The sequence below is a fragment of the Chiloscyllium plagiosum genome, unplaced genomic scaffold (assembly GCF_037043375.1).
Source record: "Chiloscyllium plagiosum isolate Xiang-an unplaced genomic scaffold, Cpla_swu_hap1 HiC_scaffold_9, whole genome shotgun sequence".
Classification (NCBI taxonomy): Eukaryota; Metazoa; Chordata; class Chondrichthyes; order Orectolobiformes; family Hemiscylliidae; genus Chiloscyllium; species Chiloscyllium plagiosum.
This window is the reverse complement of record NW_028270147.1, coordinates 64,070,156-64,082,650: the sequence shown is the minus strand read 5'-3', so window position 1 is coordinate 64,082,650 and position 12,495 is coordinate 64,070,156. Positions and strand designations below refer to the sequence as shown.

At 41.9% G+C, this 12,495-nt stretch overlaps 1 protein-coding gene across 16 annotated transcripts in view; it reads right to left on the bottom strand.

Moving 5' to 3' along the window:
- The window catches only part of dock7 (dedicator of cytokinesis 7), a 170,263-nt gene that overhangs the window by 93,128 nt on the left and 64,640 nt on the right, over window positions 1-12,495 (bottom strand). For all 16 annotated transcript variants that reach the window (XM_043699462.2, XM_087990702.1, XM_087990698.1 and 13 more), the window contains 4 exons: window positions 10,928-11,066; window positions 9,958-10,059; window positions 6,598-6,684; window positions 4,946-5,177 (listed from right to left, as the gene is read on the bottom strand). In XM_043699462.2, coding sequence (XP_043555397.2) covers window positions 4,946-5,177; window positions 6,598-6,684; window positions 9,958-10,059; window positions 10,928-11,066 — 560 coding nt within the window. The remainder of the gene's footprint in view (window positions 1-4,945; window positions 5,178-6,597; window positions 6,685-9,957; window positions 10,060-10,927; window positions 11,067-12,495) is intronic.

The following is a 12,495-nucleotide window of genomic DNA, read 5'->3' as shown; positions in this document are numbered from 1 at the left end:
CCCATTGTCTCAGCATGCTCCTGCCCCACTGAACTCATCTCTACCTAACTCGACACTGTCCTATCACCCCTAGTCCAGGAACTCTCCACATACATTCGAGACACCACCCACGCCCTCCAACTCCTCCAAGACATCCATTTCCCCGGCCCCCAACGCTTCATCTTCACCACTGATATCCAATCCCCCCACACCTCCATCCGCCATGACCAGGGCCTCCAAGCCCTCCGTTTTTTCCTCTCCTGACATCCCCAACAGTACCCTTCCACCGACACTCTCATTTGTTTGGGTGAACTGGTCCTCACCCTTAACAATTTCTCCTTCGAATGCTCCAACTTCCTCCAAACCAAAGGGGTAGCCATGGGCACCCGTATGGGCCCCAGCTATGCCTGTCTCTTTGTTGGCTACGTAGAACAGTCCATCTTCCATAGTTACACCGGCACCACTCCCCACCTCTTCCTCTGCTACATTGATGACTGCATTGGCGCCACCTCGTACTCCCGCGAGGAGGTTGAGCAATTCATCAACTCCACCAACACATTCCATCCTGACCTTAAATTTACCTGGACCATCTCTGACACCTCCCTCCCCTTCCTGGACCTCTCCATCTCCATTAATGACGACCGACTTGACACCGACACTTTTTTACAAACCCACCAACTCCCACAACTACCTGGATTATACCTCTTCCCACCCCACCTCCTGCAAAAATGGCATCCCATATTCCCAATTCCTCCACCTCCACCGTATCTGCTCCCAGGAGGCCCAGTTCCACCACAGAACACACCAAATGGCCTCCTTCTTTAGAGACCGCAATTTCCCTTCCCACATGGTTATAGATACCCTCCGATGCATCTCGTCCACATCCTGCACCTCCGCCCTCAGACCCCACCCCTCCAACAGTAACAAGGACAGAACCCCCCTGGTGCTCACCTTTCACCCTACCAACCTTCGCATAAACCAAATTATTAGATTTTAGATTACATTACATTACAGTGTGGAAACAGGCCCTTCGGCACAACAAGTCCACACCGACCCACTGAAGCGCAACCCACCCATCCCCTACATTTACCCCTTACCTAACACTACGGGCAATTTAGCATGGCCAATTCACCTGACCTGCACATCTTTGGACTGTGGGAGGAAACCGGAGCACCCGGAGGAAACCCACGCAGACACGGGGAGAACGTGCAAACTCCACACAGTCAGTCGCCTGAGGCGGGAATTGAACCCGGGTCTCTGGCACTGTGAGGCAGCAGTGCTAACCACTGTGCCACTGTGCTGCCCTAAATCATCCGATGACATTTCCGCCATCTCCAAATGGACCCCACCACCAGGGATATATTTCCCTCCCCACTCCCTTCTGCAAAGACCGTTCCCTCCGTGACTACCTAGTCAGATCCACGCCCCCCCAAAAACCCACCCCTCCCATCGTGGCATCTTCCCCTGCCACCGCAGGAATTGCAAAACCTGCGCCCACACCTCCTCCCTCACCTCCATCCAAGGTCCCAAAGGAGCCTTCCACATCGATCAAAGTTTTACCTGCACTTCCACCAATATCATTTATTGTATCCGTTGCTCCCGATGCGGTCTCCTCTACATTGGGGAGACTGGATGCCTCCTAGCAAAGCGTTTTAGGGAACATCTCTGGTAAATCCGCACCAATCAACCACACCGCCCTGTGGCCCAACATTTCAACTCCCCCTCCCACTCAGCCGAGGACATGGAGGTCCTGGGCCTCCTTCACCACCGCTCCCTCACCACCCGACGCCTGGAGTAAGAACGTCTCATCTTCCACCTTGGTACACTTCAACCCCAGGGCATCAATGTGGATTTCACCAGTTTCCTCATTTCCCCTTCCCCCACCTCACCCCAGTTCCAAACTTCCAGCTCAGCACTGTCCCCAGGACTTGTCCTACCTACCTATCTTCCTTTCCACCTATCCACTCCACCTTCCTCTCTGACCTATCACCTTCATCTCCACCCCCATTCACCCAGTGTACTCTTTGCTACCTTCCCCCACCCTCCTCCCTGACCTATCACCTCCATCCCCACCCCCATTCATCCTATTGTACTCTATGCTACTTTCTCCCCACCCTCCTCTCATTTATCTCTCTACCCTGCAGGCACTCTGCCTCTATTCCTGATGAAGGCTTTTGCCTGAAACGTCGACTTTCCTGCTCCTTGGTTGCTGCCTGAACTGCTGTGCTTTTCCAGCACCACTCTAATCTAGAATCTGGTTTCCAGCATCTGCAGTCATTGTTTTTACCTTGTCAATATACACGGTAGAGTGCAATGTTACCACAGCTGTTGACAATACAAAAATAGCTAGGATGGAATGTTGTGATGGGGACAGAATAAATCATCAAGTGTAATCAATAGGTTGAATGAGTGGACAAAAACCTGGCAGATTAAGTATAGTGTAGGAAAGTATGAGGTCATGCACTTTGGTTGGAAGAATCAAAAGGCAGACTATTAATAAAATGGAAAGAGACTCCAAAAAGATTGCAACACAGACAGATCTGGGCATTCTATTGCATGAAACACAAAACGTGAGCAGGCAAGTACAGCAAGTAATTAAGAAGGCAAACAGAAATTTAGACACACAGAGAACAGGAGCAGAAATAGGCTATTTGGTCCTTGAAGGTGCTCTGTCAATCATTGTGGTCATGGCCCATCATCCAGCTCAATAACCTGTCCTGCTTTTCCCCCAAATCTTTTGATTCCTCTAGCCAGAGATGCTAAAACCAAATTTTTTTTTCAAAATGATACAATTTTTTGGCCTCAACTGCTTTCTGTGAAAGTGAATTCCACAGGCTCACCACTCTGTGGTGAAGAAATTTCTCCTCATCTCAGTCTGAAATGGTTTGCCCCATATCGTTAGACTGTGACCCTTGGATCTGAACTCCACTGCCATTGGGAACATCCTTCCTGCATCTACCCTGTCTCGACCTATTAGAATTTTATAGATTTCTATGTGATCCCCCCTCATTCATCTGAACTTGAGTAAATGTAATCTGAAAGAATTCAACCACTCCTCATACAATAGTCCTGCCATATCAGGAATCAGTTTGCTACGTTACCTCTGTAGCAAGAATATCCTTCCTCAGATAAGGAGACCAAAACTGCATACAGTACTCCAGGTGCAGTAAATTTCACCTTATTGCTGTGAAATTGGAGCTTAAAAACAGGGAAAACTTGTTACAAAGGTCTTGGTAAGACTGCACCTGGAGTACTATGTAAAGCTTTCATCCATATGTATAAGAAAAGATATACTAGCACTGGAAAGAGTTGAAAAGAGATTTACTTAACTGATTCCTGAAATGAAGGTGATGAATTATCAAGAGTGGCTAAATAGCTCAGGCATTTATCCATTAGAGCTAAGAAGAATAAGTACTTAATTTATTGAAATATACAAGTTTCTGATGGTTCTTAAACGAAAGCTATTGAGAAGATGTTTCCAGTAGTGGGAGAGTCTCAAACTAAGAGACATTGTTATAGAACAAAGGGAAACTCATTTAAATCTGAGATGCAAAAGAATTTCTTCTCTCAGCGGATGACGAATATCTGGAATACTCTATCTTCAAAAGCCCAGCAAGTTGTGGAATATAGATTACTGAAAGAGGAGGTAGACAGATTTTTCAAATATTGAACAGTTAAAGGTTATGAGGAGCTAGTACAAAAAAGGAGTTGAATTTTGAGGCGGATTAGCCATGTTCATTTCGAATGGTGGGGAAGGCTTAAGGGACTGAATGATCTTCTCCTGCTTTTACTTCTAGGTTCTTACACATTGTCCATCTTTGCCCCACCTCAGTGCATCTGCTACTGAAATCCTCAATGATGCTTTTATTACTTACAGGTTCAACTATTTCAATTTGCTCCTGAACAGGATCTCATCTTCCACTCTAGATAAACTTGTAGCTTATCCAAAACTCTATCCTACTTGTAGCAAGTTCCACATAACTATGCTTAATATAACCTAAGACTTCACTTCCACCAATATTTCTATTCTGAGATTTTCATCTGTGTTCAAATTTCTCCAAGGCCTCAATCTTCCCTATTACTGTTAAATGTTCTGTTTACTGTGATTCTGTCCTAATTCCCCACTCCTTTTGCCACGTCACTAATGTTCAGTATCTGCAATCTTGCCTTGAATTTTGTAATGCCTCTTAATTATCTCCTTGATTGGATTGGTATCCACGTGTGTCTGACTCTACTCCTGTCAACACCTTGGTATTTTGTTATATAGGCTAATGGTAGTATTAATCCAATTATCAGACATATTAATAAATGATGTTAGGTCCTGTATATTTTTACCTGCCCAACTTGGATCTGGCACAAAAGAGATATTTGCTAATTTACTTTGGGAGGGGCAGCATTGCCATTGAAAGCTATTTTTTATTATGAATCATTGTTAATTTGATAATTGAAATGAGCCATTTGTCATTGAAAGGTAGATTACAATAATCCTGGTATAAGTACATAATCCTATTTAAAATTTCACACAAATTTCCCATTTTTCAATTTGCTTTCTGAAATTTGTCTAAATAATGCTTGGGTAAAATGCACTCTCCATAAACTCAGATAAGAGATCATTGCTCGTGTACATACCTAAACAGTAGGTATTAGCTAGTTACTTCACTGACATTTGCATTCACACTCATATATTTAAAGCTCAGTGATAAATGTACAGTGATCAGGATCACTGCATAGTCCGGAGTATGACTGAAACAATCTTAACACTGAAATAGCTTTGTATTTTAATATAATATCTCACAATGCAATTGCCAACAATGAAATGACTGGAAAATATTCATAATTAAATGTGAATCAATTATTGTGCCGTAAAAGTGCAGCCCACATCCAACTAAAAATGTGGACCACATGGTTAATGACACATCCAAAAGAAAAGTCACAATGAAAATAAGGATTGATGAATTTGACATACCAATCTGTCCAGCGATTATAGGAGGCCTCACAACCAGTAAGACGAGTTTATCCAGAAGCTGGTGGAGGAATCGTACCACAGGCTCCAGTTGAGCTGAACTCAAGGCCGATATACTGTTCTTCAGCTCATTCTCCAGGTCATTCTCCAGAATTCTCAGATCTCCAATTCGTACAGGAAATGCATGCTCCTCCAGGGCATGGACCAAAGCAAAAAACTTATCAAGGTATGGATCCTGCGTTAAATATTTAATGCATATCTTAAAAACAAAATTCATGTCAAACATATCTCTGCTTTCAGTCTTTACAAGTACAAAGGGTATCAGAGCTGACTTTTAGACTTGGACAACATAAGTTTATTTCCTTATATTATTTAGAACAATGTCAGTTCTAGTACTGTAATCATTGTTTTGATAATATTTGTGACGATTTATGTACACATCTCAGTGAGTGGTCTTGATGCTGGAACTTTATGCATTCACTGCTCCAATAACCCACTTTATGAAGACATTTCTTGCAAACTTTCCCTCCTCACATTCTTGATAATGTTTAGTGGTTTCTCTTCACCAAACCTCCCACCAGCTGGCAAAATAATTTCATTCTTCAAAAGTTTGAAAATCTTTAATAGATTTCCCCACCAAAACCTCCAATACAATCTATGTCAAAGTGCTCAAGAACCTGATACCCCTTCTTCCTGAATTCTGTATCACATTCTCCTTCTGCAAAGTGAAGATAAATGTGAAACACTCATTTAACACACTACCTCTGGTCCCAAGCACAGATTGCCCTCTTGATCCTAATGATCGCTGCTCTTGGTTATCATCTTCCTCTTCATATACTTATAGAATAGCTTGGGATTCTCCCTAATCTTACCTGCCAGTGCTTTTTCATGCCCTGCTTTCCTCTCCTAATTGCTTTCATAAGTTCATTCTACACTTTTTATACTCCACTGGAGCCACCATTGATTTGCTCCCCTTGTACCTCTTAAAAGTCTCTCTTTTCCTTCTTATGCAGTCCTGAATATTCCTAGACATTAAAGGCTCTCTGGGCCTGTGTAAAGGGAAAATGCCCTCCACAATTCTGCTGTAGATTTCCCAGAAGTGTATGTAATTTACTCTCACTCCTATTTATTATCCGTTACGTGCTCATTTTTAGAACACCACTTCCTGTACATTTTTATTTATTGTAATACGAGTCTTACAGGGCTGTCCTTATTATCTTTAAGATTTTGGGCTCTTTAACTAATTTTCAATCAATTTTAATATTTCTGTTATATCTCAGGAGGAGAAAAGATGATCAGGTCCACATTCACTCATCTCATTTCTTTCTCAATAAAGCCCCATACCACCACACCTGGCAAAAACCTAGAAACGTACAGGCAAGTCATGAATCTCTGTCAAAACTTTCCACTTAAAATATGTTGAAATAGCATCTTTTCTACATCCTTCCTTCCACGGACCTACTCCACCATTTTCTTACCGAAGTTATGAATGGATAAAAACATTCAAAATTCAAAGAATATGCTTGTGATATAAGAATATATATCGGATTTAATGCATATTCAGTTTAGGGAGAAACTATGAAGCTAAATTCAATCCTCAAAAAGAGCAGCTTTATTTTATAACTAAGGGCAAATCAGGCATGGTTTATTCTCACCTGAGTGTGAACAGAGGATACAGCTATCACCTCCACGTTGAATACTCCCTTATGGTTATCCACCCACTTCATTCCAGGCAGTGGTACCTGCAATAGTAACAGGATCCTGTACATTCAGAGATATAATATGCCCTAGTAAAGGTTCATTCAGTAAATATAATATTCATATCCCTGACAAACATGAGCTTCAATTATTGAATAATCAATTCTAAAAGAGAAGCCTGTTCTGGAAAGAGAGAACTTACCAGAGAAGCAATACAGGAAAAGGGAAAGAGACTTGACTGCAGTTTAAGGTTAAGGTTGCCAGTCACACTTGAGCAGTTTCAGCTAATCTGGCTTTGTTTACATTTCGCACTGGAAACTAGGAAATGGCTGCAGCTGCCGAAATTACATTGTTGTTGAAAACATGAATCTTCATCTAGAGGAGTTACTGAAAGCAATTACAAAGAACCTGTTGGACTGTCCAAAACTTCTAATTATGCTTGTCTTTTTACAACTCAAACTTTCACAATTAACTAGTAATTTAAACGTTTGGATCAAACAGAGCATCTGGCGCAAGAAAAGCTGGCAGAGTTGAGACATGAAGCTCTTACTTACAATACTTCCAGGTACAGCTCTACCTGGAAATATTGAGTCAAATCTTTCTCAGGCCTTAGGAAAACAGAGACCTGGGCTCATCTTGGTTCACAAATGAGAGACTGTGAGACTTCACAAGAAGCCATGTTTTAACATGGAGTTTGCAAGCCCTGAACAAGTGCTACTATGTACCATGCATAAGTACATTGTAAAAAACGTGATCATTCTGAATTTACAATAACTGAAACTAGAAGCTCACACTTGGAAATGTACCGTTACTTTATATGATCACCTATCTGACCAACTATAATTCTAAGATTGAAGATAAATAGACCTGTCCTCCTAATTGCCATACAATGTCTAAGAGACTGCTATCTTTCCCTAACACCCAGTGTAGCAAAACATCTTGTCATTGTTTAAGACTAACCATGATCCACCCTTCTGACTGACTTAGGATAGCCCAACCTGATGAGTGACAAGACATATTGAAGCTCCATCACTGAGTTATCACTAATCCCCTGGCCAGTTGCCCGACTGGTTGTGGTCCAATGCCTGGATTTTAATGAAATAGCACTCCTGATTTTGAATGTCCCAATGGCTGATGAACCATGTCAAAAGACCTATACTGAGATCAGGCACTGCTCTTGACTTACTGTGCTGGTGTCCCCTGAGTGATGATAGTGTTACTTGGCTGAAGACTGGTGCCCTTAGGCATGGCTATCCGGTTTAAGCACAGATAATGTATTTGCTAGCATGTGCTGTAGGAGTGTCACTGACATAGCTTAGTGTAGTATGACATCATGTTCACCCAATTCTGAAGAAGGGATACCAGACTCAAAATGTTAACTGTTTCTCTATCCACAGTTGCTACCTGACCTGCTGAATGTCTCCAGCATTATCTGTCTTTGTTTCAGATTTCCAGCATCTGCAGTAGTTTATCTTTATTCAAATTTTTAATCCACTGCCACTTTGCTTCCAGGTATGCCCATTTTGATGTTATTCTACTCTGCGACAGAATTCCCATTTTAATCTTTTGGATTGATCACCTTCATTGCTTTCCACCTTTCTCCCAGTGTTTGCTGAAATTTGCTGTTACGGGTACATCTCCTTCCTCAGTAATTATTTCCAGATCCACCTTAACCCCACATGGATTCCAACTCAAGTTCCATCCTTCATTTTCTGAATCCACCCAAAGTTTCAGCTATTTCTAAGACATTCGACATGAGACAGCTGTGCCCACTGCATTCTGAGATCTTTGCTTAGTGCCATGCGCTGTCACATGCACACTCAACCTTTCTCTCCATTGGCATCACCTTCTGCAGTCTCAAAGCAGTCCTGGTCCCCAGTTCCATTTCATTCTTCATCTCACTTCACTCCTTAACAAGGAACATTTTCTCTTCCTTTCAGGTGCAAGTTACTGATGCCTGTCTGGATTCTTCTTCCTTTCCCCTTTCAACCACCTCCATCCCTTCATCCAATTCCACTTCTTGCTGTGAATTCACCAGTTCTGACTCACAGATACTGCCAGACATGCTGAGCTTCTCCAGTAACTGTTTCAGATTTCCAGCATCAGTAGTATTTTGCCTTTGTTCACCTCTTGACTGATAACTGCTGCCAGCCCCAAGAAGCCTCCTAGCTTTGTATCTGTGCTAAAAGGCAATGCAAGACAGATATATGGTAAGTTCTGAATGAGGCAGCAATACGTAGGAAGGCAAGTCAGCGATGCTATAAGCATCCAAGTAGTGCAAAGTGAGAGAGCACTAAATGAGCAACCTAAGTACCCTGAGATGGACCCTGCTCCACAAGATGGGTGCCTGTCTCTGCGAGCAGTGACCTGACAGCAGCAACTCAACGCAAGATGCTGATACATTCTGAAGTACCGTACTGATGTAGGTAACTGTAATCGAAGTAAGTTGGAAATGTGCCTTGATGATGTGGTGAGCCAGGGCGTGTCCAATGCCAAGCTCCATGGATAAAGGATGCAGGTGATCATTACCTTGGAGCATGCCCTGTGATGTTGGGAAATGATGGGCAAGGTGGAACGCTGGAGATCAGCTGGAGGTCAGCCCATCATGACTTCCATGTCAAAAATTGTTGCTCTGTGGTTTCTCTCCACATGTGGGAGTATAGCAAGCTGCATATAGCTGAGGTAATGATGAGATGTCAAATCATGCAAATAACCTTTCACTGTTTACTAACATAGATTTTGTCTCACCATTCAAAACTTGGGTTCAAAATTTGATTTCCTTTTTCTTTATGTCACTGTACTTTCACCATTGCCTACATGATTCAGAGACTGGGAAAATTCATCCCTATGTCTCTAATTATCTATTCAAAATCTATTCTTTTTAAAAATCCAAAACATATTTATAAATCTTTCTGTAACAATCCAGTTCCAAAATGATTGCCGTGCTACAGATCACACAGCTTTACACAGCAGATGTGGCTCAGAAGGTAATGCCTTGCCTCTGAGATGAAAGCTCTACATTACAGTCTCATCTGTTGGCAATAAAAGGAGTATTCACAACATGGTTCAATAGGTTAATCATTTCAATACTTCCTCACTATTCTCCAAAGGGAAAGAAATGCACATTAAGATATGAAACAAATAAATATGTAATTACTGTCAGCAGGAGTGGAACTCAAACACTGTTGTCAGAGATGAAAGGGTATCTGCTTAATTACTGCATCATCCTGTCAGCCTCGCCCAGCAAGCAGTAAACCTGTCTAATTATCACGCAGAAAGAAGGCAATCCAAACTTTGAATTATTTTCAACAACTTACTTCTGGAGATAATACTGAGTAAGATTGTGGAGGCTTCTCAAGAGACACAGGAAGGCAGAACTGACCAGTTTTCAGGCGTCCATTCTGCAGCATTGGAATCCACTATAATTAAAAGAACAAAGTGAATAAAATGCTACTAACACCAATTTTCAATGTCCACATTTTGTGCATCTGCTTGGACTGTGCGTGTGGTGGCAAACTTTAAGTTATTCCCATAAATTATACTTCCCCAGGACTGCATGGATGAATACGCTGAGAATGACCTGTACCCGAGGATATTACTTTGAAACTCTTACAAAAATAACTGCATGCATGTCACTGGTATCCCTTAATGAAATGAGCTAATACCAGGAAATTAAGAGGCATATTATAATAATAAATAATAACATCCTTCCAGGACTGTGTGTGCTATATCACATCTGGAGGAATTTGTTCACAGCAAGTGTCACATGTATTTTCTATGTTTTTAGCACATTGCAGGATTAAACAACAATCGTGATAAATCCAATAGAAACAAATACAGTTAAAACAGCTTTAAGTTTTGCAGGGTAGTTCAAATACAGGGACCAAAGTGCTTCCAGTTTTCAGTCCTTAAATTTCTTCATCGAACCCTGACTTCAGCTGAGTGCACCCAGCCCAAGGACAGAAAGCATTCACACTCCCGACCGCCAGTTGGTAGCAAATGCTAGAAAGTGTAAGTATTTGTGGACACTGAGTACAAACAGATTAGCCTTGATCACAATGGCCACATCGCCTCTCTTAACTCAAATAACTTATTTACACTCACTCATTAAGACTCTGCAAAGTATGAGAGTCTATGTCTTTCAGAGAAGATAGAAGTGGTTGTGGGAAAAAATAAAAACAGCATTCACAAAGGAGAAGTTTAAACGTTTTGAAATTCTATTTTTGAATATCACACAAGCACTAGCACCATGTCATACGCCATAAAATCAGAAAATGTGGCTGGTACCGTGTATCCAACTGGGGTCTCCAAAGGTGTATTCTGCTTCTGTTGGCAGCTGACATGATAGAAAGTGAACAGCAGATGATGGTGATCAGTCAGATAAGCAGGAAGTTTGATTTTTATTTCTTCATGAAAGTCAGGTGATCTATCAAAACAAAAAAAGAAGCATTTCACATAAAAATATATTTTGTCTTTGTACTTTGCCTTTGTGCAATATGATAGAGCTGTATCACCCAATAGCAACAAAGGTGATCATCTCAAACATCTTACATGGTTCCCTCATTCACTGAGTTAATCACCCCACCTCATGTACTAGAAGGAGTCTGATCTTCTCCACAGATATTGATCCAAGCTAGTTGCCATAACTGAAATAAGCAGCCTTAGATAAGGAAGAGAATAATCTTCCATTGCCAATGAATATCCAGTAACACCATGAAAAAAGTGTACATTCATACAGTATGAGAGAATGTCTATTCTTGGGTTCAAACTGTGCATTTTCAGGGCAGAGGACTATAACTCCCAGCATGCCCAGAGCTCCAGCACAAATTCAGACAGTGGCAATGCATTTGCAAAGGATTTCAAAACAATTATTTTTTAATCAAAATTGCAACCACAGTACCATGAGTTTGGTGTGAAAATGTGACTGTGTGACTTATTGTGCAGTATAAAGCACATACCACGGGACTGCAGATGGTTTGAATTTGAGCCCATATGTCAACACCAGCCTGGAGCTGAATAAGCAGCAGAACGGCACAAGATTCACGTGACCAAAGTGCAGTTCTATCAGCTCTGAGGAGTCTGCAGGGAGCTAAAGCTCAATATTGATCTGGTTGATTTCTCACTGCTGCTGAGGGGCTGGGACTCAGAGAAGCCCAGAAGCAAACATCAGGTCACTGAAGGTGTCTGTTCCATAAAGCTAGGTATAAGTGAGGATTGCAGATGCTGGAGAGTCAAAGTTAAAAAGTGTGGCACTGGAAAAAGCACAGCAGGTCAGGCAGCATCCAAGCAGCAGAAGAGTCGATGTTTCGGGTATTAGCCCTTCAACCTCATCATCCCAGGAGATCTCCCATCCACAGCCTCCAACCTCGTAGTTCCCTAACCTCACACCAACCGGTTCTACCACATTCTTGATGAAGGGCTTATGCTCGAAACTTATGCCCAAAACATCGACTCTCCAGCTCCTTGGATGCTGCCTAACCTGCTGTGCTTTTTCCAGTGCCAGGCTTTTCGACTCTGTTCCATAAAGCTGACAACTGGGGCACAGAAAATCCTATGTGCTGTTGTGCTTTGCTCAAAGTAGCTACAAAGCTGGAATCATGCTGGTGTTTGCAGACTTTTAAAGTCAGTGGAATGCATTCCTCTTAATTTTAATTGAGCAGCAAGTAGACGTTCAGGAAGTCTAAGTTGGTGCAGAAGTTGAAGGGAAATCAAAAGCTTATCCTCGAAAGAAATACATAATTTTAAAGGATTTTTGTGACTGACAGTGATCACTGATGCCTGGATTGTTTGTTCATAGGATCTGCTGAGTTTTTGTTTGAATCATTTGGCTCTTACCTCCAGATTTTTATTGAACT